This window comes from Pipistrellus hanaki, assembly GCF_964339955.1.
Source record: "Pipistrellus hanaki genome assembly, chromosome: 19".
NCBI classification, from domain to species: domain Eukaryota; kingdom Metazoa; phylum Chordata; class Mammalia; order Chiroptera; family Vespertilionidae; genus Pipistrellus; species Pipistrellus hanaki.
Genome location: NC_140521.1, coordinates 11646580 through 11671574, shown reverse-complemented (window position 1 = coordinate 11671574; position 24995 = coordinate 11646580). Strand labels below are relative to the sequence as shown.

The window sequence follows — 24995 nt, the reverse complement described above, 5'->3', positions numbered from 1 at the left end:
TAGTCTACACAGGGCACCCATTCAAGCCTTGAGACCTCACGCATGCGCTATCACTGGCAGCTGGAAGAGGAGAGGCCCTCTGGGCTGATGACCGGAGGGCTGATGGCAGGAGGGCGGGGGGTCGAACCCACGTGGCATCCCACCGCCTGCAGTGGTTGTGGGCATCCCACACCTTTTCCTGCCTCACAGACCTGCTCCAAGCTCACACTTTTCATAGACTAGTCATCCTGGGAGAGGGTGGGGGAGTGCTTATGTCCTTAGAAAATGAAAATAAAGCCAAAGCCGGTTTGGCTCAGTGGTAGAGCGCCGGCCTACGGACTGAAAGGTCCCAGGTTCGATCCTGGTCAAGGGCATGTACCTTGGTTGTGGGCACATCCCCAGTGGGGGGTGTGCAGGAGGCAGCTGATCGGTGTTTCTCTCTCATCGATGGTTCTAGCTTTCTATCCCTCTCTCTTCCTCTCTGTAAAAACTCAATAATAATAATTAAAAAATAAGAAGAAGAAAGAAAGAAGACCCGAAGTGTCCAAAAGGAAGGCACACCATCCGATGGGAACACAGTCTCTCCTTGCAGAACTCTGGCTGAGCTGGGGGCGGGAAATCCCTTCTCTCCCCAGGCTTCTGCGCAGGGCAAGGCTTATAGGATCTACAAGGAGGGACAGATTTCTGTCCCTTCCCTGCGTCCAGATCTGGTCCCCAGGCCCCCAGGAGGGGAGGGGGGGATCCCCCACAGAACACGCTGCTGCCGCTGCCGGGCAGGCTCCACCTCGGGTGAGGCGTGCCCTGGCCAAAGCCCAGAGGCCTCGGTCAGCAGCGACCATTGCTGCCAGGTTCCCACGGTCCCCGAGCCGGCCCGCGCCCTCCGGCCAGCGCATGCGTACTGAGCTGCCCCTCCGCGCCCGGGAGGGCGGGGCCCGCGGTGCCGGCTTTGCCTCCCGCGCCTGCGCCTGGCTAACGCCGCTCCAGGATGCGGGGGGGATTAGAATGGGCTTTGCTCGCAGACGGGGAAGTGGAGAGACGCGTGAGGTCATCCCGGAGTCTAGACTGCTAGGGCAGGGGTTCTGAGAGCTCATTCACATTCCAGATCCCTGAGCCCCAGCGCGCTGGGCGAGACCCAAAAACCTGCATTCCTTTTTTTTTTTTTTCTTTTAAGATATTTTTTATTCATTTTTTACAGAGAGGAAGGGAGAAGGATAGAGAGCTAGAAACATCGATGAGAGAGAATCATCGATCAGCTGCCTCCTGCACACCCCCAACTGGGGATGTGCCTGCAACCAATGTACATGCCCTTGACCGGAATCGAACTTGGTACCTTTCAGTCTGCAGGCCATCGCTCTATCCACTGAGCCAAACCGGTTTTGGCAAAACCTGCATTCTTAAGTCACCTCCAGATAACACTGCAGGCAAGTAGCGGTCTGTGGCTGGGCCCACGCTCTGATTTCCAGAAACGTAGGAATGGGGAGCCTGGACGCGGAGACATGAGGGTCCCCACTTAAGGACAGGGAGAGCTGGTGTAGGACCCAGACTGGGGGGCTTGGGCCCCACCGCGTGCCCCTCCTGCTGCCTTCCTGCCCCCTTCCAGGCTGGGAGGCAGGCAGATCACTCCCATGGCCAGGCTAACGGCGGGATGAAAGTCCCTCTCTCAGGACCAAGGAGCCCCACCCAGCCACGCCACATCGGAGCTCTGGGCCCAGCCCTGACTCGTGGCCAGGACAAAGCTGAGCCCACACACACACACACACACACACCCCAAGGGAACTGTGGACGGTGTGGGTGTGTGTACCCCATCCTTGGACACACTCTTGTCTGCAGGCAGTCATGAAGGAGTGTGTATGCCATCACAGGCATAACCCAACAAGAATGTAAAATGCTCCCGCCCTGTCTGGTTTGGCTCAGTGGATAGAGCGTCAGCCTGCGGACTGAAGGATCCCGGGTTCGATTCCAGCCAAGGGCATGTACCTTGGTTGCGGGCACATCCCCAGTGGGGGGGGTGCAGGAGGCAGCTGATGGATGTTTCTATCTCCTGTCCCTCTCTCTTCCTCTCTGCAAAAAAATCAATAAAATATATTTAATTTTTTTTTTTAAGTAAAATGCCTCCGTGTCTACAGGTGTGTGTGTGTGCATCTGGGGAGCCTGAGCCATCCATGTGTATTGGATTCTGGCTCAAGTACAGGCATGTTCAGTACTGGGGTAGTGAGCCGAAACCGGTTTGGCTCAGCGGTAGAGCTTCGGTCTGCGGACTGAAAGGTCCCAGGTTCGATTCCGGTCAAGGGCATGTACTTTGGTTGCAGGCACATCCCCGGTAGCAGGTGTGCAAGAGGCAGCTGGTCGATGTCTCTCTCTCATCGATGTTTCTAGCTCTCTAGCTCTCTACCTTCCTCTCTGTAAAAAAAAAAAAAAAAAAAAATCAATAAAATATATTTTTTTAAAAAGTAAGGAGCAGTGACCCGGGTCTAGGACAACTGGATCCTGTGTGCTCACAGACACTCTCCATGGCCCTGGATGGGGAAATCGATATTCCTCGTGAGCAGCGGCATGGGAGAGGAGAGCGGAGATCCCTGTGCCCGCGCCCCCACACTCCGCACCCCCAGCCAAACCCCGTGGGGGGCCCTCTTTGCTTTCAGAACGCCCTGCCCCCTCTCCCGTGGAGGGAGAGCAGCTAGCGAGTATCTCTGCCAGGTCCCACCCCCTGCGGGGTCCTGGGGATCATTCTGTGGGCCAACCCTGTCACGAGGTGTCCCTTTCCTCTGATCCTCCCGATCTCTGAGCTTTCCTCTCGGTCCTGTCCCGGCCCGGCCTCAAAACCTCAGGCTGCAGCTCTTTCCGAGAAAGCCAGGCACACAGCTGTGAGCCCCATTCCCTGGGAGGGGGGAGGGGAGGGGGAGGGGAGGGTCCGAGCTCTCCCTCCTCGCCCCAGATGTACAGAAACAGCTGTGGGGTGGCAGGAAGCCCAGCTGGCAGCTCCGAGGGGCTTGGAAAGATGGAGAACATGGAGGGGAGAGACGGGCAAAAGGCAGGATTATCACGATTCTGGACACCCGTGGAGGGGGAGGGGCATCTCACACACTCCCCCACACACACCCAACCCTCCCCCCCACCCTCCCCCACCCTCCCCCGCTGGCCTGGCAACTCACTGGCAGACCTCGCCAAATCCCCTAGCTGCTCCCCGGGCCCTGCCCATCCCGATCTTGGCAGGGCCTTGCGTTGTGTGATTCCCAGTTCATCTGAGAAGGAAAACTTGGCTTCCTCCATCTGACTCCACCCCTGTCCTCAGACACGGCCCTGCACGGGATTTCTGAAAGCTCAAGCCGGCGGCGAGAGAAAGGAAGGAAGGTGGGAGAGGGTCCGGCCCCTCCTATGGGGCATCCTCTAGGAAGCGAACCAGGATGCAGGATGCCAGGGCGGTGTCTGGCAGGTAGGGCCGCTCCGGGCACCACCTGCTTGCCTCCTACACGCCAACGTGACAGTGTATGACTTGGCACCGAGCACCGGCCTCAAAAAGTGAATTTCCTGCCGAAACCGGTTTGGCTCAGTGGATAGAGCGTCGGTCTGCGGACTGAAAGGTCCGGGGTTCGATTCTGGTCAGGGGCATGTACATTGGTTGCGGGCACATTCCCAGTAGGGGGTATGCAGGAGCAGCTGGTTGATGTTTCTCTCTCATCGACATTTCTAGCTCTCTATCTCTCTCCCTTCCTCTCTGTAAAAAAATCAATAAAAATATATTTAAAAAGAAAAAAAAAAGTGAATTTCCTGAGTGACCGTGGCCTGCTCTGGGTCCCACGGCCTTTCATGAGCCTGTCCACTGCCGGAGAGCGACCCATCACTGCGGCCCACCACCCACCCACCCACGATCCCCTTTCCTCCCCCCCGCCCCCCAATCTGAAAGGACACTGGATACCACAACTGCTTTGTTTTAGGAAAAATAGTTTAATTTGCTTGGTACCTCTTTTCTAGATGAGGCTCCTTCTCCGGGGAACACCCCACCTCTGCCCTTCCCATGCCCGCTGGGAGGAGCAGCCCCTCTCGGGAGGACCCCCGCCCGCTCCAGACAACCCCCCTCCGGGGAGGGAGGCCTGCTCTGGGTCTAGGCCTCCGTGGGCCCGTCACGTCTGTGTTTTTATAAAAAGCGGTCCGGACACTGTCTATGCCCCCTTTTCTGGATGCCACGGGACCAGCCCACAGCGCCTTCTTCCCGTGAATTAAATAGCCCATTAAATAACCTCCCGGCGCCGACAGGCGGGAGGCATCCTGGCCACGAGCCCCGGTCCTCCGCCGGGCTCCCGCCGCCCCAGGCCTCCATCCTGGCGAGCTGGCTGGCCTCCGCAGAGCAGTCGGGCGTGGCCTCCCTCCTCTTGGGCCTGGCCAGTCCCGGGACCCCTCCCCCACACACACACAGGCGAGGGGGCGTCCACGCCGGCCACGCTGGCACAGGCACCCCCACGGCTATGGCTGGGGGTCGCGCAGGCAGCGGAGTGGGCAGACCGATGGGTAGCGCTCCTGCCCACGTCAGAAGTACGTGAGGTTCTTGACTGCTCCGATCTCCAGCATCCGTTTGATGGCCAGGGCCTCCTGGGAGACGTTGTGGCCTGAGCTCTGTGGAGGCAGCAGAGGAAGCAAGCTGGGGGGAGTGTGGGGCTGTCCCTGGCCCTCCCGCAGCCCCTTCCCCAGGTTGCCCCTGAAAAGCAAGACCACCTAGCGGCCGAACGCAGGGAACGCTGGCCAGGGAGTCCAGTGCCGGTTCTGACTCTGAGTGACCTCACCACCGGGAGCCTCCTTGGGGCCCCTGGTTCCTGTCACTCGCCCAGGGTCCCCCCGGCTGGTCTGCCCCTCCCAGCCTGCAGATTACTTACCGCCATGGACTTGAGCGTAATCTGCTCGTAGTAGTGGATGGTCTGCTTCCTGTTGTGGGCGTCCGGGTAGCCGAAGCCGGCGATGTGCACCACGTCGCAGAGGTGGAGGGCCAGGGTGATGGCCAGCAGGCCTGTGGTGGGCTTCTGGGGAGCACGGGGAAGGGGGGGGGGCATTAGAGGGGCATGCTCCTCTGGGCACCTTTAGGGCAGCCTCTGCAACAAAACTGTGCCACAGCTGGCACGTGAGCGAGTGAACAGGGATCATGGAGCCGAGGGACTGAATTGTTCATTTTTGTTCATTTCTTTTTTTAAAATATATATATATAATACTAGAGGCCCGATGCACAAAATTCGTGCACGGGGGCAAGGGGGTGCCCCTCAGCCCAGCCTGCACCCTCTCCAATCTGGGACCACTCGAAGGATGTCTGACTGCCTGTGGGATCGGGCCTAAACGGGCAGTCGGACATCCCTCTCACAATCCAGGACTGCTGGCTCCCAACTGCTTGCCTGCCTGCCTTCCTGATTGCCCCTAACCACTTCTGCCTGCCAGCCTGATCACCCCCTAACCACTCCCCGGCCAGCCTGATTGATGCCTAACTGCTCCCCTGCCAGCCTGTTTGCCCCCAACTTCCCTCCTCTGTTGGCCTGGTCACCCCTAACTGCTCTCCCCTGAAGGCTTGATCACCCCCAACTGCCCTCCCCTGCAGGCCTGGTCCCTCCCAACTGCCCTCCCCTGCTGGCCATCTTGTGGTGGCCATCTTGTGTCCACATGGGGGCAGCTATCTTGATCTTGTGTGTTGGAGTGATGGTCAATCTGCATACGACTCTTTTATTAAATAGGATAAGCTAATCTCTTTCCCCCCCCCCAATATATTTTTATTGATTTCAGAGAGGAAGGGAGAGGGAAAGAGAGATAGAAACATCCATGATGAGAGAGAATCACTGATTGGCTGCCTCCTGCACACCCCACACTGGAGATCGAGCCCACAACTCGGGCATGTGCCCTGACTGGAATCGAACCCGGGACCCTTCAGTCCACAGGCCAACGCTTTACCCAACTGAGCCAAACCGGCCAGGGCTGAATTTTTTCATTTCATTGAACTGAAACTGAAATGGCCATATGTGGCTCACAGCTACCATACTGCATAGCACAGACGGGGAAACTGAGGCTCACACGTCCTAGAGGAGCGGAAAGGAAGGCTCTGCTCTGAGCCTCGGAGGGCCTCCCCTCTTTCGGGAGACCTAGGGCCCCACGCTCACGGACCGTGCGCCCTTCTAAGGAGGGCTCACCCCTCTGTGAGACTGGGATGCCAGACTTTCCCGTCCACCGCAGGGGCCGCTCTCACGCCCTCCCGTTCGCCATCCCCAGCTCCTCCACAGGGAGGGACAGCCTGCGTCCCAGCCTCACCCATCTCCCTCCCTCGCTCTGACTCCAGCGTCCTTCTGAGCTCCGCTGTCACTGCATCTGCCACTTCCTGCCCGGGCCTCCCGCTCCCCCTGGCACCTTAACTACCGTTGTTATCGCCTCCCGGTCAGAGCTTGACCCAAACCACATCCTCATTGCCTTCTGGCCAGCTCTGCCTGGACAGGGCCCCTGAACCGCACCCAGCTCTCCCTCCCCCTGTACCCCTTCTATCAGTTACACAAGTGCCTGCCCACCCAGTTGTCCAAGCTGGGAACCCAGACCTGTCACAGATCCCTCCCCTTTCCCCTGGGAAGTGCATGTGGTTGCAGAAATGGAAGACACCCCCCGCCCCCGGGGACCCTCGCGTGTGTGTGTGTGTGTGTGTGTGTGTGTGTGTGTGTGTGGAAACTATGGTTTTGATAAGATCTATGACATGGTTTGCGGCTTCAGGCAGGCCCGGTGACCGTTAGAGAGAGAACCCTGGTGGGCTTGACCTCATCTCATGAGCTTCTACTTCCGGGTCTAGAGGGCTGAGCAGGGGAGGGAGTCAGAGAGGGGAAGCACAAGAAGAATGATCATGCTGGGGGTGTTCTGAGGATTGGGGGGGGCGGGGAAGGAGCATGGCAAGGAATGCGGGCAGCCTCCAAGAGCTGAGGTTGCTCCCCGCTGCCCTGGGTGAGAGCCAGCAGGAGAATGGGACGTTGGTCCTGCAACTACAGGAAGTGTATTCTTCCTGAGCTTGGGCCTGGCTGGTGTGGCTCAGTGGTTTAGCACCGACCTATGTACCAGGAGATCAGGGTTCGATTCCTGGTCAAGGCAGGTGCCCAGGTTGTGGGCCTCGATCCCCAGGATGGGGGGGTGTACAGGAGGCAGCCGATCAGTGATTCTCTCTCATCATCGATGTTTCTATCCTTCTCTCCCTCTCCCTTCCTCTCTGAAATCAATAAAAATATACTTAAACAACAACAACAACAACAAAATAAACGAGCCTCCAGACAGGAACTCAGTCCAGCTGCCACCCTGATTCTAAGCTCGTACAGATACTCCCCGCTCCCCAGAAGTCCGTGTTATGCCTCTTCGCTTTTACGAAAGACCCACCACCGTCCCTGGGATTGCTAGCCCAGAGACGCCCGAGGCGGGTTCTCGCTTTCATGAACCACGGCCAAAGGCAAGCCCAGCTTTCGGCATTTGTTTTGCAGCGAGCAGCCCCGCCAAACTCCTTTCCCCAGAACCACACCCAGCGTCCAGCTGCCAGCGCCTCTGAACCGCCTCTGAACATCTGGGCTCCGTCTCTACCCTCTGCATCGTGAGCAAGACGTGGCCTCGGGGATCAGCGCGGCCTGAGAGAGCGCGTCAGGGTGTTACTAAGCCTCTCGTAAAGCTGGACCTCGTTAAGTATTTTTTTTAAATATATCTTATTGACTTTTTTTACAGAGAGGAAGAGAGAGGGATAGAGAGTTAGAAACGTCGATGAGAGAGAATCATCGATCAGCTGCCTCTTGCACGCCCCCTACTAGGGATGTGCTCGCAACCAAGGCACATGCCCTTGACCGGAATCGAACCCGGGACCTTTCAGTCCGCAGGCCTACGCTCTCTATCCACTGAGCCAAACCGGTTTTGGCTCGTTAAGTATTTCGATTATCATGAGAGAAATAAAGGCACAGACATCGACGGTAACCTGCTACTCTCAGATGCAGGGGGTGGGAGGGAGAAGCTGCATACCTACCCCAGGGAGAGGACCCAGCCACCCTGAGCTGGCTTTCTGACCCCCGGAACTAGGAGTGGGTAAGTGGTGCTATTTTAAGCTGCTGAACGGTGGTCATTTCTTAGGCAGTGACAGGAAACGAGTGCCCGTCGAGGCCTTCCCTTCTGGGTCTCTTCCTACATCCGACAGGAGCTGGTTTGGGTCCCTCCCTTCTCTTGCCTTCACTGCCGCCTCGTGCCCCCTAAGGGGCATAAAACCTCTCCGTTCTACTTGCAATAGAGCCCAGCGCCAGGGTGTGTTTGTGATGGTCAAATTGCATACCTCTCCCCAGCTCCCTGCCTGACGGGCCAGCAAGGGCCAACCCAGCAGCACCTCCTCTGGGGGTGGGGGTGGGAGGGAGGGGGAGGCCTTCTCCGAGGTCCCACAGCACTTAGAACAACTCCGCTAGGGCAGTGGTCAGCAAACTGCGGCTCTCGAGCCACATGCGGCTCTTTGGCCCCTTGAGTGTGGCTCTTCCACAAAATACCACGGCCTGGGCGAGTCTATGTTGAAGAAGTGGCCTTAGAAGAAGTTTAAGTTTAAAAAATGTGGCTCTCCAAAGAAATGTCAATCGTTGTTGATATCTGGCTCTGTGGACTGATGAGTTTGCCGACCACGGGGCTGGGGCATCGGCTCCTCCCGTTGCTACCTATGTGCACTCTGCTGGCCCGAGTGTCCTCAGAGTGAGACTGGTCTTAGGATCCACAGCAGCGGTTCTCAACCTTTCTAATGTCTCCACCCACAGGTTGAGAACCGCTAGCAGGGTCGCCTAAGACCATCGGAAAACACAGATATTTATACTGCGATTCATTAACAGTGGCAACATTACAGTTATGAAGTGGCCACGGAAACAATTTTGTAGTCGGGGATCACCACCACGTGAGGAACTGTATGAAAGGGCCGCGGCATGAGGAAGGCTGAGAACCGCTCCTCTAAAGAGAAGACTACAACTGGTCCCAGCAACGCACCAGGTTACAGATTTTGGCCAGTGCCTGCCCAAACCATCCTCCAACTCCAACCGCCGGGCCTATGAACACCCTCCCCCACCTCTCCACCTTGGACATACCCCGCTGCTCTCAAGCCTGTGTGCTCCCAGGCTGCAGCGAGCTAATAAACCCGACTACAGCCGAAACCGGTTTGGCTCACTGAAAGGTCCCGGGTTCGATTCCGGTCAAGGGCATGTACGTTGGTTGCAGGCACAAACCCGGTAGAGGGTGTGCAGGAGGCAGCTGATCGATGTTTCTAGCTTTCTATCCCTCTTTCTTCCTCTCTGTAAAAACTCAATAAAATGTGTTAAAAAAAAAAAAAAAAAAAAAAGAATGACTACAGGTGGGTGCCCCACAGCTGGGCCCCGGCCGTCACAGGTGCCATTCCGATGGGAGTCATGACCTATCTGTTAATACGCTCTCCTGTCCCTCCCACCCGTGTCCCCACCCCCCGGGGGTGCCCGGTCGCACCCTCACCTGCTTGATCTTGCGTGGCTGCTGCATCGGCAGGCTCAGCAGCTTTTCGGCTGCGATCTCCATGAAGAAGGGGTTGAGAATCCGAATCTGTTTGGGGTTCACGTCCCAGATGAGGGGAGGCTGTTTCCAGAAGCCCTTCCGCACCTGGCGGGGGAGGGGGGAAGGATGAGGTTGGAAGGAAGAGATGGGGGCGGGCGAAGACCTGTTTGCAAGTCCAGCCCGGTGGTCCTCAGCCAGGGGGTGGGGTCCACGTGATGGAGAGACACCCCCCCCCCAGGGTGAGGAGAGGGAGGTGATGGCCTGCACCCAAGACGGGAAGGGAGACCAGCAGAGCAGGGAGAGAGGGGAGAGACCGCCAGGGGAGACCAGGGGCCACTGTGTGTTGAGTACGAAGTCCAGCCATTCCCACTCCCAAGGATCTCCCATCGGTGAATGGGTTCGAGTTTGGGGTTGTGTAAACACTTGGCAAAAAGTGCCAGGCTGCCGAAAACGGTGTGGCTCAGTGGATAGAGCGTTGGCCTGCGGACTGAAAGGTCCCGGGTTCAATTCCGGTCAAGGGCATGTACCTTGGTTTTGGGCACATCCCCAGTAGGAGGTGTGCAAGAGGTAGCTGATCGTTGATTCTCTCTCATCGATGTTTCTAACTCTCTATCCCTCTCTCTTCCTCTCTGTAAAAAATCAAATATATATATATATATATATATATATATATATGTATATATATATATATATATATATATATATATATATATATATATATTTTTTTTTTTTTTAACAAGTGGCAGGCTGGAGAGCTGGGTGTGTGACTGAGTGGCAAAGGGACACGGTGGACCTTCCGGAAGTTTCTCCTGGAAGGGCCAGATCTCAATCGTCCCAACCTGCCCCTGCCTGGAGATGACTCCTGACCAGCTCCTGCAGCCTCGAGCTTGGGGTATCCTTGGCTGCCACCCGGCTCCAATGGGCACGTGGGCTCTGGCTGCCCAGAGGAAGTGGGCCTGGGCAGCAGGCGAGGGGCCTCTGAAAGCTCGGGGTGTCCTCTGGCTGCTCATCAGAAGCTGCAGTGACCGGGTTCCCGCCGTCCTCCCCAGCTCCAGGACCGCAGAGCAGACGCCGCACGCCGGGAGAGGGCCTGGCTCAGTGCCGCCCCACCCCGAGCCCCCCCCACCCCGAGGCCCCCAGCCTACCCGCTTCTTGTCACTCAGGATGGTCTCGATCCAGTGGAAGTCCATGGCCTTGAAGGCCACCAGGACGAGAAGCGTGTCGGGGTTGTTCTCCACCTTGGGGTTGAAGTGGGCGGACTCGGGGTAGAAGAGGCGCATGGTGGTCTTGGAGCCCACGTCACCCTCGTAGCCGGCCACGGGGGCGTTGTTTAACCTGGGGGAAGGGGGGAGGGCGGGAGGCGGACGCCGTCACCCAGGCCCCCCCCCCCCCCCCGGGCGAGGCCCATCCACAGCCGCCCCACCCCCACGCAGGCAGGCGGAGAGGCGCACAGACCTGATGACCATGTCGTACTTGTTGATGGCCTCGCCCAGCGAGCTGTTGCGCAGCCGGTGCCCGTTGCCCACCACCACGCAGCGGCAGCACTTGAGGCTGCCAGGGGAAGAGGGGGCTCAGACACAGAGGCAGGCACTGTCCCGGGACGCCTCCCCAGGCCCCCTTGGCCCCCGGCCCCCCATGGACCAGCCATCTGCACCAGTCCTGAGACCACCACTGAGGAGCACCAATAAGAAACCCTGTTTCATGCCAGAAACCGGTTTGGCTCAGTGGATGGAGCGTCAGCCTGCGGACTCAAAGGTCCCAGGTTCGATTCCGGTCAAGGGCTTGTACCTTGGTTGCAGGGACATCCCCAGTAGCGGGTGTGCAAGAGGCAGCTGGTCGATGTTTCTCTCTCATCGATGTTTCTAACTCTCTATCCCTCTCCCTTCCTCTCTGTAAAAAAAAAAAAATCAATAAAATATATATATTTTTTTTAAAAAGAGAAAAAAGAAAGAAACCCCATTTCAGAGGCCCCTCGCCTGCTGCCCAGGTGTGCCTGTTGCCATGGCAACAGCCTCTGCCTGCTCCCGGGGCCCAGGCTCAGTTGCTGTGGGGACGGATGTACTGCCTCCCTGGAGACGGGCCGGCTAGGAAGATGGGTCAAATTGGCCACCGGGGACCAGAGGCAGGAAGGCTCAATGGGAGGTGCTGGGCCTGGCTGTTTCGTATTGGGGGTTAGGGGGTTGAGGGGGAAGAGAGGTATTCAGACCCGAGTAAGAGAGCAGTGCCCTTACCTCTGCAGGCTCTCGGGAATGGAGTAGCTGGTGATGGCTAGGACCCTGAGGAGCAGGTCTTCTGCAAAAGGAACCAATGGACAGGGCTGAGGACAGGAGCCCACTTCACGAAGGCTGCATTCTTGCCCCTTCACCCCTCAGAGCTTCACCTGCCTGCTCTGCCCCTGAGCCTGGGACTGTGGGTGGCGAACACTAATATATACTAGAGGCCCAGTGCACGAAATTCGTGCACGGGAGGGTGTGTGTCCCTCAGCCCAGCCTGCACCCTCTCCAATCTGGGACATCCCTCTCACAATCCAGGACTGCTGGCTCCCAACTGTTCGCCTGCCTGCCAGCCTAATCACCCCCTAACCACTCCCCTGCCAGCCTATTGACACCTAACTGCTCCCCTGCTGGCCCAATTGCCCCTAACTGCCCTCCCCTGCCAGCCTGGTTGCCCCTAACTGCCCTCCCCTGCAGGCCTGGGTCCCCCCCAACTGTCCTCTCCTACAGGTCTGGTTGCCCCCAACTGCCTTCCCTTGCTGGCCATCTTGTGGTAGCCATCTTGTGTCCACATGGGGGTAGCCATCTTGTGTGTTGGAGTGATGGACAATTTGCATATTACTCTTTTATTAGATAGGAGATATATATATGTGTGTGTGTGTGTGTGTGTGTGTGTGTATTTTTATTATTATTATTATTATTATTATTTTTTTTTAAGAAGAGTGTGGTTGAGGCAAGCCCACTATTTCCACAAAACCAGGCAGAACTTACCGCTCCCCTTGGTCCCGTAGGGCAGCTCGTAGGCAGAGGGCGTCTTCACCCAGAAATAGTCCTTTAGCCGCAGGAAGATGGGCTGATCCCGGGAGTAGCTGCAGGAAGGTGAGCACAGGGCGGGGACGCGGAAGGGATTAATACTGACGCCAGCATCGGGGCCAGGCCCCCCGGCTGAAAGTCTACATGCATGTCCACCGGCTCTCCGTCCTTCACGGATGTCACATCACCCGTGTCCACCAACGCAGCCCCTCTGTCCGGCTAGCAGTGAGGACTCCCCACTCGGAGACACTCAATCCAGCACACCCCACCCACACTCAATGCCCCACCCACCGTAGCCTCAAGTACTCACTTGCCGAAGAGCTTAGAGACCTTCCTCTCTGCCTCACCCTGCAGGCACGACTCCTCCTTCTCAGGGATTGGAAAATAAAAACTGGGGACGGAAAGGGGAAGAGGCAGGAGCTCCGGTCAGAGCAGGGGCCCAGCCTCCTCCATCTCCCACAGCCCGTGGTCCCAGGCTCTGGACGGCGGCTGATAGGGTGGGATCATCTCAACTCAAGTTCCATTTTGAAAACAAACCATTGAGCCGAAACCAGTTTGGCTCAGTGGATAGAGCGTCAGCCTGTGGACTGAAAGGTCCCAGGTTCGATTCCAGTCAAGGGCATGTACATTGGTTGCGGACACATCCCCGGTGGGGGTGTGCAGGAGGCAGCTGGTTGGTGTTTCTCTCTCATGGATGTTTCTAACTTTCCATCCCTCTCCCTTCCTCTCTGTAAAAAAAAAATCAATAAAATATATTAACAAAAATAAATAAATAAATAAATAAAATAATTTTTTTTTTAAAGAAAACAAACCCTGCCTCCCCAGAGTTCTGTGTCCATTGGTTGTACTTATATGCATGTATACAAGTCCTTCGGTTGATCTATTATCTCCCCCAGATCTCCCTACCCTACCTGCTGTAATTTGACAGTCTGCTTGTTGCTTTACTGTCTCTATATCTATCTTTTGGTTCATCAGTTCATAATGTTCTTTATTATCCATAAATGAGTGAGGTCATGTGGCATTTCTCTTTCATTGATAATAATTTAATAAAAAAATGTAAAAAAAAAAAAATCTAGATATACATTGTTCAAATATTCTGAAAGATCAGTACTTTCTTCCTCATTACCCTAACATTTCTGTCTCTCGGAATCACATTCCAGAAGCAGGCCTTCAAAGTAGAAGGCAGAGGAGGTTCTACATTTATTACAGTGGATATGTTCATCCAAAATAAATACACAATTACAAATCACAAAAAAAAAAAAGAAAGAAAGAAAAAGAAAAAGAAAAGAAAAGAAAGAAAACAAACCATTGAGGATGTAGCTCTTCCTGGTCCTGACACCCTGGCCAAGGGCCTGCCGACCCCCCCCCCCACCCAAACCCACCCTCTAAGGATGTCACCCTCCCGGGAGAATTCCAGGCTGAGCTCAGAGGAGAGGCCACACTCAGGCTCTGAGCCCTCCTGCCCACTCCGTCCCTCCCTAGGACGCTCCGTCCCGAGTCCTGCTCCCGAGAGGAACCGGCGGCGGGCGGCCAGGGAAGCTGGACTCACAGCTCCACGTACCTGTCTTCCCGGGAGATGGAGTACAGCACCATGATGACCAGGACCAGCGCCAGCATGGCCAGGAGCTTCCAGCCTGCGGGGCACAGGCACAGAGGGGCTGGAGGCAGAAACAGGCAGGTACCGTCCCAGTCCACCCTCTCGCCTGCCACCCCCAACGCCAGCCGCCCCGAGCCTGGCCCTCTATTTCTAGCCCAGGCCTTGGACCTGAGCTGTTTCCAATGTCCTTCAAGAAGAAGAGGGGGGCTGAAACCGGTTTGGCTTAGTGGATAGAGCGTCGGCCTGTGGACTGAAAGGTCCCAGGTTCGATTCCGGTCAAGCGCATGTGCCTTGGTTGCGGGCACATCCCCAGTGGGTGGTGTGCAAGAGGCAGCTGATGGATGATTCTCTCTCATCGATGTTTCTAACTCTCTATCCCTCTCTCTTCCTCTCTGTAAAAGCATCAATAAAATATATTTTTAAAAAATAAGAAATAAAAAATAAAGGAGAAGAGGGGGGGCCCCTTGCTCCCTATCTGTCCCTCCCAACCCCCCGGGGGTCCCAGGATGCTACCCAAGACTGCTTCTGGGTGGGGAGGTCCTGGACAACACTCACGGGACTTGCTGATCATGTTTCTCAGCGGGAAGCAGGATTCTTGGGGAGAGCTGACATCCCGGCTGCCTCGAGCCACCTAGGAAGTGGGCGTCACAGGTGTCTGGTCAGCGCGACTCACACACCTGCCAGGTGTTGGAGAGGACACGCCCACGGCTGGCCTCCTTCCGCCTCCTCCACCCACACAGAACTGCTTCGGGGCGGCCATCCATGGGGGGGGGGCGCCCTGCTCGCCCCGACACCCCCAGCTCCTGGAGGGCAGCATCCGGGGTCCCAGAGGTCCTGTGGGACAGGAAGGGGCGCCAAGCCCAACTCTCAAGGAGGAGGGTCCACGCCAAACTGGCCGGCCCCAGCTCCCCTGGTGGGGTTCCTGGCGCGCTCCTCTTCCCCGTTTTGATCTTGGGAGGGCCAGCAGCTCTGGCGGCCAACGGGCACCTCCACCCACTTTTTTTTTTTTTATAGGAAATTAATAGCTAACCGAACAAAGGGTGTGACTCAAAATTTATGTAACTGAACTTGAGCTGTTCGCTGCCTCCCAAGGCCTCCCCTCGGTGCTGGCCACCGGCCGCCTGCCTCCCCATCACCCGTCTCCCACGACTCCCACCACGCAGCCTGCCCACCCAGACAAAGGGGTGAGGGCGCCACTGTGAGCCGGCCCAGGAGGCCTCTCCAGCCCTTCTGGACTCTGATTAAATGCAGACAGTGTCCGTGCCCTCCCCCCTCTCCCCCCGGGCGCCCGGGAAGCAGAGAAGATGGGTGTTTGAACAGGGGGTTGGGGAGCAGAGGGCCTGTTGGGTCAGAGGAGGTGGGAGACCCTCTCAGGGCAGGGCAAAGGCCGGGCTGTGGAAGCAGGAGCTGCCACAGGCACGTTAACAGAGAAGTTCCTAAACCCCCAAACTCAGCCGGGGCCACGCTTTGGGGTTACGGGGCGGGGGTGGGGGTGGGGAGGAAGGGAGGGGAACCTTCTGCAGCTTCCATAGCCACATGAAGAGGCATGGGGTGCCACCAAGCGCCCAGTTCTTTCTTGTTTTAAATACACACACACACACACACACACACACACACACACACACACGCACACTAGAGGCTCAGTGCACGAAATTTGTGGAAGAGTAGGCTTCCTACCCCCGTCTGCCTGCACCGGCTCCCCTCTGGCTCCTGGGCCCCGGGCTTCCCTCGCAGCCCCAGCTTCAATGGGAAGGTCTCATTAGCATATGACGCTTTTATTACTACAGATCTATTTTTAAATGTATTGACTTGAGAGAGACGTCGATTTGTGGCTCCACTTATTTATGCATTCACCGGTTCATTCTCACACGGGCTTGAGGATCAAACGCGCACCCTTGGCGTATCGGGACGACGCTCTGACCCGCCGAGCACCCAACCAGGGCCTGAGCAGTCTCTTCTATCCATGCCGGGCTCCCCAGTAACCCGGATCCCAGGACTCACCGGCCACGTCCTAACACCCACCCTCCAGGGCCCTTCCCCACAATGCTTCAGTAACGGGGAGGACCCTGGAAGGCTGTTCCACTGCAGCTGGTTTGGGTTTTTGCCTTTTTTAAAAAATATATTATTATTGATCTCAGAGAGGGAGACAGAGTTAGAAACATCCATGATGAGAGAGAATCATTGATCAGCACCCCACACACCCGTAACCCGGGCCTGTGCCCTGACCTGGAATCGAACCATGACCTCCTGGTTCATAGATCGATACTCAACCACGGAGCCACGCCGGCCGGGCCCACAGCAACCGGTTTTGGGGGACCAGTAGTGAGGAGCACTGGTGCCTGCACCCTCTAGCATAAGCGAAAACCTCCAACATTTCTCCTCATCTGAGTTTTCTTACAAATCACAAATCAATGATCCAAATTCTGTCCCATCTGCCCCGCCCTGCCCTGCCCTGCCCCTCGGGGACATTCCCGGCTCCAAGAGGAGGCCCTGAGCCCTGAAGAATGAACATTGAGCCGGGACCGGTTTGGCTCAATGGATGGAGCGTCGGCTTGGGGACTGAAGGGTCCTGGGTTCGATTCCAGTCAGGGGCATGTGCCTTGGTTGCGGGCATATCCCCGGTGGGGGGTGTGCAGGAGGCGGCTGATCGATGACTCTCTCATCGATGTTTCTAACTCTCTATCTCTCTCCCTTCCTCTCTGTACAAAATCAATAAAATATATATAAAAAAAAAAAAAAAGAATGAGCGTTGAGAGGGAGGAGAGAGTCATGAGGGGTCCAGAGTCAGGGGTCCCCAGTCAGGTGAGCCGAACCCACCTTCTAACCCCCGTGGGGATGGCCCGTGACCCTGTCCAGTTCTAGGTCTGTAATCTGTACCCAGAAGACCCCAGTGAAAGGTGTGGTTCTAGTAATTTCCACCATTGCTTTCCCGAAAGTGCACGCCTCTCCTACCTACCCACCACAGCCACGCCCCCCACCACAGCCACGGCCGCCAGCCCCCACGTCACCCCTTTATTGCCTGCCGGGCAGTTCTGGCCTGTAAGTGGCTCAGTGACTCACTTGTTTGCCGGCTCATCTGCCCACTGGAATGCAAGCTCGGTGAGGGCAGGACTCAGGTCCGCCTGTCCCCACCCAGCCAGCTGCCAGCTCGCTGCCTGGCACGGAGCCAGCCCTCAGACTGCAGAGAGTGAGCCGCCCGGTGGCCTCCTTTGGGGGCGTCGTTTCTCCCGCTCTGACCCCCGGTTTCTTTGGCCGGGAAGCTGGGAAGTTGGTCTTAGGTGTTTGCAGGTCAAAATAGATACCTGACCAGCAGCAGGGGCCTCCCTAGGACAGCGTTTTTCAACCGCTGTTCCGCGGCACACGATGTTGCCTGGTGTGCCGTAGGTGCAGACAAGACAAGAATTTTATAATTTTTCACTATTTTGTTTACTTAATATTTCATAATAAAGTAATTATAAAATACTTTCTTTGTGTTTATTTGATTCCTATTCAAGAGAATTACCTTATATATAGTCAATATAGGCACAGAGTTAAATTTTTTAACATTTTCTAATGGTGGTGTGCCTCGTGATTTTTTTCATGAAACAAGTGTGCCTTTGCCCAAAAAAGGTTGAAAAACACTGCCCTAGGAGACTGAACATTCATAACCTCAGGCCCCTCCAGACCCACAGAATCAGAATCGGCATGTGGCTGAGATCCCGACGAGGCTCAGAAGCGCCGGCCCGGAAGATGGCGGCAGCAGGTTCCTCAAACTCCGGCCTGCCCGGTCTGACTTAGTGGGTGTGGGTGGGCCCGATCCTAACCGGCTCCCAGGGAGTGGGTGCCCTCTGCTAGGCTCAGACCAGGGTCCTTCCAGCTCTAGCATCTCCCCATCCTCTCCCAATCTTCCTTTCGTGACCAGGAGTCACCCCGTGCTCTCTGTAGCTCAAGCCACTGATTACACAAGGCAGCATGAGAAGTAAAAAAGAAAAAAGCAGGGGTCCAGGCCCACTCCCCAAGATTCCCATTTATTTTTTTATTTTTTAAAATATATCTTATTGATTTTTTACAGAGAGGAAGAGAGAGGGATAGAGAGTTAGAAACATCGATGAGAGAGAATCATCCATCAGCTGCCGCTTGCACCACCCCTATTGGGGATGTGCCCGCAACCAAGGCACATGCCCCTGACCGGAATTGAACCTGGGACCTTTCAGTCCGCAAGCCGACACTCTATCCACTGAGCCAAACCGGTCTCGGCCCCATTTATTTTTTTAGTATATATTTTTATTGATTTCAGGGAAGAAGGGAGAAGGAGAGAGAGAGAGAGAGAGAGAGAGAGAGAGAGAGAGAGAGAGAGAGAGAAAGAGAGAAAGAGAGAGACAGACATCAATGAAGAGAGAGAATCACTGATCGGCTGCCTCCTGCATGCCCACACTGGGGACGGAACCCACAACCCAGGCACGTGCCCTGACTGGGAATTAAACCGTGATCTTCTGGTCATAGGTCAACGCTCGACCATTTGGGTCACGCCAGCTGAGCCCAAGATTCTCATTTAATTAGTTCAGGGCAGAGACCAGGCATTAGTAAGTCAAAAAAACACACAAAACACACACACACACACACACACACACACACACACACACAAACATGTAGCCAAGATGGAAACACGACACACAGTGTGTCCGCAGCAACAGGAAGGCAACTACTCAGCCGCCTGCAGGCCACCCTGGGTGGAGGAGGCCGGGGCCAGCCCAGGGAACCAGCACTGACCGGGCCAGAGCAGCAACAAGGCCAGCAGCCCCGCTTTGAACAAGAAAGTTCTGCCCTCGCGTCTCTGTCCCCAGACGGTGCCGGTTGATGCTCAGCAGACTGGCTGGTCTTGGGGCTTCTTCTCAGACCCTCCAGCTGGAATTTCATGAGCCTGCCCCCCCACCTCAGCAGCCCCCGTCTCTCCTCCCCGACCTTCCAGCAGGGGGGTCCTGGGCTGGCTGCTACCTCGGGACAACCGGTAGCCTTCTCCCAGCAGCCCCCCACATTACTGACGGGGCCCCTCGGTCCAAAAGGACAGAAGGAAACGCCGCGTTGGTACCTGGGCAGGAGAGCAGGCGTCCGGTCCGCTCATGTCCGAGGGGCAGCAGCACCCAGCCGCTAGCAGAGCCGTCTGGCCGGGAAGGCGGTGTGCTCTCCTGGTGTTCTGCCAGGAACCAGTGTCCCGGGCAGAAGTGAGGCTGCCGAGCGCGGCCCCCGAACTCGCCGAAGAGCAGATCAGAGGGCGCACGACTGAGAGACAGGGCCCCGCGATGCAGCGACCAGCGACCGTGACCTTCACTCGGGCACTCGCAGCTCACACACAGCGCGGCCTCCGCAGGCACCCGCTGTACCCGGAGGAACAGGACTGTGTTCCCCTAGAGCAGTGTTTCCCAAAGTGTGGTACGCGTCCCCCCAGGGGTACGGGAAGAGTTTGGTGGGGGCACACGTTGCACCGGAGTTTGGTGGGGATATGCACTGCACCGTGCTTAGCTGCACCTAATTCTACGTTCTCGTGAGTACGAGGGGTACTCAGGGTTATGAAAATTATAGAAGGGGTACACATACGTCAAGGGGTACACTGCCCTAAAGGGGCACAGCAGGATGCCAGGCTCTGCAGACCCCTGGGCCCACCCAGGGATACGGCTTAATGTCCCTCAGGAGGCCGTGGCAGGGGCATAGGGGGGAGAAGTGCAAGCTCCGAGGCCTGGATCAATGGCAGGAGCCTGCCTGCGCTAGAATCACTCCCATATCTGCTCCCTCCTAAGCCCTGGACACCGGGCCCCACTCACTTTCCCATCACTGACCCTCTCTTGCCCTAACCCTTCCAGTTCCCCCTCCTTCTCCATTGCCTGACTCAGAAAGGTCCTCAGGCCTCCCTCTTCCTAAAACAAACACCTCCCTCCAGGAGCCTCGGTCTCCCCCTCAAGCTGCCCCTGCATCTGTGTCCCGGTCTCCCATGGCCAAAGGTCCTGGTGCGTGCTCCATCCTCACTTCCCACTCACCCCTCGCCCCGCCCCAGCCCTGCCTCCCACCCTCACTTTCACGCTGAGGCCTCTGATACTGGCACCAGGGCCCCTGGTGAAGATTCTCACAGGTTCTCCCTCCGCCTGTGCGGGCGCCACTCCAGGCACCTGACCTTGAACCTCCCCTCCCCCGTGTGTTTCCACGGGACCTGTCCATTCGCTTGCAGACCTTCAGCTGCCATGCATGCCCCGATGGTCCGAGCTCTTGATTTTCAGCCCTGGAATCTCTCCCAATTATTAAGATAATGACCTTAACTTCCTCACCCTGAGCACTGTCTCTCCCCACCGCCCCCAGCCCTGCCCCCACATTTGCAACCCGGTCTCCAACAACTCCCTCCCCTTCACGCCATCCCTGCTAAACAGTTACTAAGTGTTATCGATTCTGCCCCGTTTCCCAATTCCAGCCAATGTTTGCTGAACTCCCACTGAGTGCTCGGCATTGTGGGAGGCACGGGGGACAAGACGCTTTGTCAGACTCTGTCCGAGGCCAAGGCCGCCCTGCCTGGAGCCTCGGGAATATTCAGGGTGCAGCCTTCCTTCTCCTCCCCTCAAGCCAGAGGCTGAGTCTGGATCCCACCCCCAATCACATGCTTCCTAACTGGTCTCTTTTTTATTTTTGCTAGAGGGCCGGTGCATGAAATTCATGCACTGGAGGGGTGTCCCTCAGCCCAGCCTACACCCTCTACAACCTGGGACCCCTCAGGGGGATGTGTGACTGCTGGACATCCCTCTCACAATCTGGGACTGCTGGCTCCTAACCACTCACCTGCTTCTGCCTGGCAGCCTGATTGCTCCCTAACTGTTCCCCTGCCAGTCCGATTGATGCCTAACTGTTCCCCTGCCAGCATGATCACCCCCAACTGCCCTCCCCTACTAGCCATCTTGTGATGACATGAGGGGGTCAAGCAAGGGCGTGAGGGCCACCTAGGCTTTTATTAGCATGGATTTTTATTTATTATAGAGGGGAAGGGAGAGAGAGAAAGATCAATGATGAGAGAGAATCATACCCGAAACCCAAGCATCTACCCTTGACCAGAATTGAACCCAGGACCCTTCCATCCACAGGCTGACGCTCTATCCACTGAGCCAAACTGGCCAGGGCCTAACTTTTCCATAAGTCCTGCCTCCCTCAAGCCCCTTTGGAACTGCAGCGATGGAGTCTTCCTAGGAAACAATGAGGGTGGAACCACCTTTCCGCTCCTATTGCTCCCTGTTCCTTCAGTGAAAACCGGAACCTCCTCAGAGGCCGTCGGGGACCTTCTCAGTCAGGCCACAGCCCTACAGATGCACCTCCACCCCGTCCCAGGCCCTGGGGCCAGAGCCGCCCCTTCCTCCCACCACAGCCACTGCCCTCCTTCTGAGCACTGGCTGAATGACACCTCATCCCGACGTCCTGTCTGACATGCCTTAGCAACTAATGTTTCTCTCCCCACAAGACTGTTTACACCCTGATTTCAGCCCTTCCAGGCACTGTAACTTCCTATCGGGCAATCACTGTTGTTCCTGCCTTGCCCGCTCGCTCTCCCGAACTCTGGACTCCAACTCTGGTTGATTTGCAAGTTTATCAGAGTCCCCCAATAAAAATATATTTAAAAAAAAGAAAGCCCACGACCTTGCGGCTGACCTAGAAGGATGCCCTTGACCTACTGGCCAGCACCCCCCACCCCCCACCCCCAAAGTAACCCTGGCCCCACCCTTTCCTGACCGGCCGAGGCCTCTGCACTTGCCATGGGCTCAGCCAGCCACGCTTCTCCCCGGGACACTCGGCTCTGACTCACCTCCACCTGCCAGCATGTCCCCCACAGTGCCTTATCATATCATATATTTATCTTGCCACGGGACTTTGGCCTCTGTGTTCTGGGAATTCTTTATGTCTGCAGAGCCCCTATGATGGTACCAAAATGTAGCAGGTGTGTCATAAATGCTGGCCATACAAGTAACGAAGTGGGAGTACAAGCGGGTCCCATCCCTTACGCATAACGGAAACGGAAGTGTATGGTGCACTTTCGAGGTGCTACCCCAGGGGGTCTCACCCTCCTCTCTCCAAGACTTCGGGGGCCAGATATTCATCGTTGTAGGGGCCGTCCTACACGCCACCGGATGGGGACCTGGACCCCTAGATGGCAGTAGGTCCCTTCTCCCACTCTCCCACACCGCTGTGGCCAAAATAAATAAATAATACAATGTCCCCAGAGATTACGGATGCTGAGGACTGCCCCGCTAGACACTCCCGGTGGCTTTCCAAGTATGACCTCAACCCTGTGAGCTCAACACCGTTATGACCTCCCGTGGGCAGACGGGCAACCGAGGTGCCGAGAGCCGGCAACGTGCTCAGGGTCCCACAGCTGGTGGGGAGGGGGCTTAGCGCCCAGCCCGGCCCGGACCCTTGCCTCTGCTGCCTCCCACACCATCCCGGACGGAATCAATCGCTCCCCAGACGCCCCGGCCCCTGGAGTGGGCGTCTGCTGCCCCCAGCCTGGGCTGCGCGGGGCGCTGGCCAGCACGCTCCCTCCATCTGGACACCAGACGTCCAGGAGTCCTGGCAGCCATGGCGCTCGGCGCTCATGCAGTCGCATCCCTGCATGGGCACAGGGCGGGCCGAGACCCTCAGCCCGGGGGCCAGGTCTCTGGGCCCCGACAGCAGGACGGGGATGACACCTGCGCACACAGGTTTCACCTCACTTTGTCACGGTGGGCGAGCCTCAAGGATGTCAGCCAACCCACAGCAAGTCCTGTCACTTCGTGTCCGGCGCCGATACCCCGCAGGGGACTCGGGCTGGGCTGTGAGCTTAACAGAATGAACACAATAACCGGGTCCGGCCGAGCAAGCTCCCCGGGGGCTCTAACGCACGCTCATCCGTGGCTCGTGGGTGCGACCGTCAGTTCTGGAGAAGAGACCGGCCACCTCTGTCCCTCCGCCTCTGCTCCAAACCCTCCATGGGCTCCACAGCACTTAGAAAGCTCATGACCGCAGAAACCGGTTTGGCTCAGTGGATAGAGCGTCGGCCTGCGGACTGAAAGGTCCCGGGTTTGAGTCCGGTCAAGGGGCATGCACCATAGTTGCGGACATATCCCCAGTAGGGGGTGTGCAGGAGGCAGCCGGTCAATGATTCTCTCTCATCGATGTTTCTAACCCTCTATCCCTCTCTCTTCCTCTCTGTAAAAAAAAAATCAATAAAAATATATTTTAAAAAAAGAAAGAAAGCCCAAGACTTTGCGGCTGACCTAGAAGGCCCTTGACCTTCTGGCCAGCACCCCCCACCCCCGCAGTCACCCTGGCCCCACCCTTTCCTAACCGGCCGAGGCCTCTGCATTTGCCATGGGCTCAGCCAGCCACGCTTCTCCCGGGACACTCGGCTCTGACTCACCTCCACCTGCCAGCACGTCCCCCACAGTGCAGACCCCCTCCCTGCTCGTGAAGATGCTTCCCGTTCATTGTGTTTGCGGCCCTATCACCGGTGGTTCTACCGGAGCAAGAGGGAAAGCGGCTGCCGAGGGTCCAGCCCCGGCTGGCCACCGCCCGCAGCCCGCATCCGCTCCCCTCCGCTGGCAGCACAAGGTGGTCACAGATGCCTGGGCGGGTGTGGCTTCCATGGCCCCAGGCTCATTCCGGGCGGCGGAGGCCCGCAGGGAGCAGAGGGGGCGTCTCTCTGGGACGCCCAAGCTCGGAGGGAAGAGGAGGACAGGCTTCCCACCACGGTGCCACGAGGCTCTCTGTTCCCCACTCTCGGGGGGACCACAGGCTCCTCCCCATGAGGCACCCCAAACGGCCCAGCACTGCAGCCTCCCGCATGGAAACACCGCATCACCCGCTCCGTCCGCTGCCAGTCACAAGACCCCGCAGGGAGGGAGCCACTCGGAACGTCAGACTTCTCAAGTCCGCTCTGCTCGGGAGGGGCGGACGCTTCGAATTCCATTCTCTGGGTGAGGAAGCCAGCAGGGCGGAGGTGCAAAGGGTCCGGCCGTGCCCAGGGTAAATAAAGGACAAACCAGTGTGGCCGGGACCTGCCCCAGGGTTGCTAGGCAGGGGCTCCTGGCTGTTCCTCTCCTCGGACCTCCCATCAGCAGCCGGCACACTTGGTCCCAAGGACTGAGAGCTCGAGGTGCTCCTGGGGTGGGGTCCAGCAGGGCGGTCAGTCCCCTCCCTCCCTCCTCTGCCTGTCCTGACCATGGCGCACAGTCCCTGCCGCGTGGGACTGTGGAGATCTAAGTGAAAAATATCCACTGGACCTCAGAGTGAGCACCAAAAGAGTCCCCTCTCACCGTCACATGACTTACATGGATCACTCATTGGAATGATATTTGGCTAGACTGGCTTAAGGCAGTGGTGGGCAAACTCTTTCGTCAGCAGAGCCAAATATCAACAAGACAACGACTGACATTTCTTTGGAGAGCCACATTTTTAAAACATAAACTTCTTCTAACGCCACATAAACCTCCTCCTCCTCCTCCTTCTTCTTCTTCTTTCAATATTTTATTGATTTTTTACAGAGAGGAAGGGAGAGGGATAGAGAGTTAGAAACGTCGATGAGAGAGAAACATCGATCAGCTGCCTCCTGCACACCCCCCACCGGGGATGTGCCCGCAACCAAGGTACATGCCCCCGACCGGAATCAAACCTTCAGTCCACAGGCCGACGCTCTATCCACTGAGCCAAACCGGTTTTGGCCCCAACCTCTTCCTGACCCTAGCGTCTTGCCCAGTGCTGGCCCTTGACTATGCCTGGCACGCCACACCTGCCCAGGCCCACACAGACGCCAGGTCTGGGCAGTCCAGCTGGTCAGGTAGAGATTCCTCTCCGGAGCCTTCTCTCTTCTGCTGGCCAGAGCCTGGTCTCTGCCA

General features: G+C 57.0%; 1 protein-coding gene across 6 annotated transcripts in view; it reads right to left on the bottom strand.

Annotated features, from left to right (window-relative positions):
* Positions 1 to 3904: 3904 nt before the first annotated feature.
* ST3GAL4 (ST3 beta-galactoside alpha-2,3-sialyltransferase 4) overlaps positions 3905 to 24995 on the bottom strand; it is a 43446-nt gene continuing 22355 nt past the window's right edge. For 2 of the 6 annotated variants that reach the window (XM_084867589.1, XM_084867588.1), the window contains exons 2-11: positions 14677 to 14752; positions 14086 to 14158; positions 12835 to 12915; positions 12483 to 12580; positions 11730 to 11790; positions 10954 to 11049; positions 10644 to 10833; positions 9460 to 9603; positions 4848 to 4991; positions 3905 to 4590 (exon numbers count right to left, since the gene is read on the bottom strand). In XM_084867589.1, the coding sequence (XP_084723715.1) occupies positions 4504 to 4590; positions 4848 to 4991; positions 9460 to 9603; positions 10644 to 10833; positions 10954 to 11049; positions 11730 to 11790; positions 12483 to 12580; positions 12835 to 12915; positions 14086 to 14158; positions 14677 to 14692 (990 nt within the window). In that variant the 5' untranslated portion in view covers positions 14693 to 14752 and the 3' untranslated portion in view covers positions 3905 to 4503. Of the gene's footprint in view, positions 4591 to 4847; positions 4992 to 9459; positions 9604 to 10643; positions 10834 to 10953; positions 11050 to 11729; positions 11791 to 12482; positions 12581 to 12834; positions 12916 to 14085; positions 14183 to 14676; positions 14753 to 19189; positions 20072 to 24995 lie in introns of those variants that run through there. The other 4 variants (XM_084867587.1, XM_084867586.1, XM_084867584.1 and 1 more) reach the window with 3 other exon arrangements.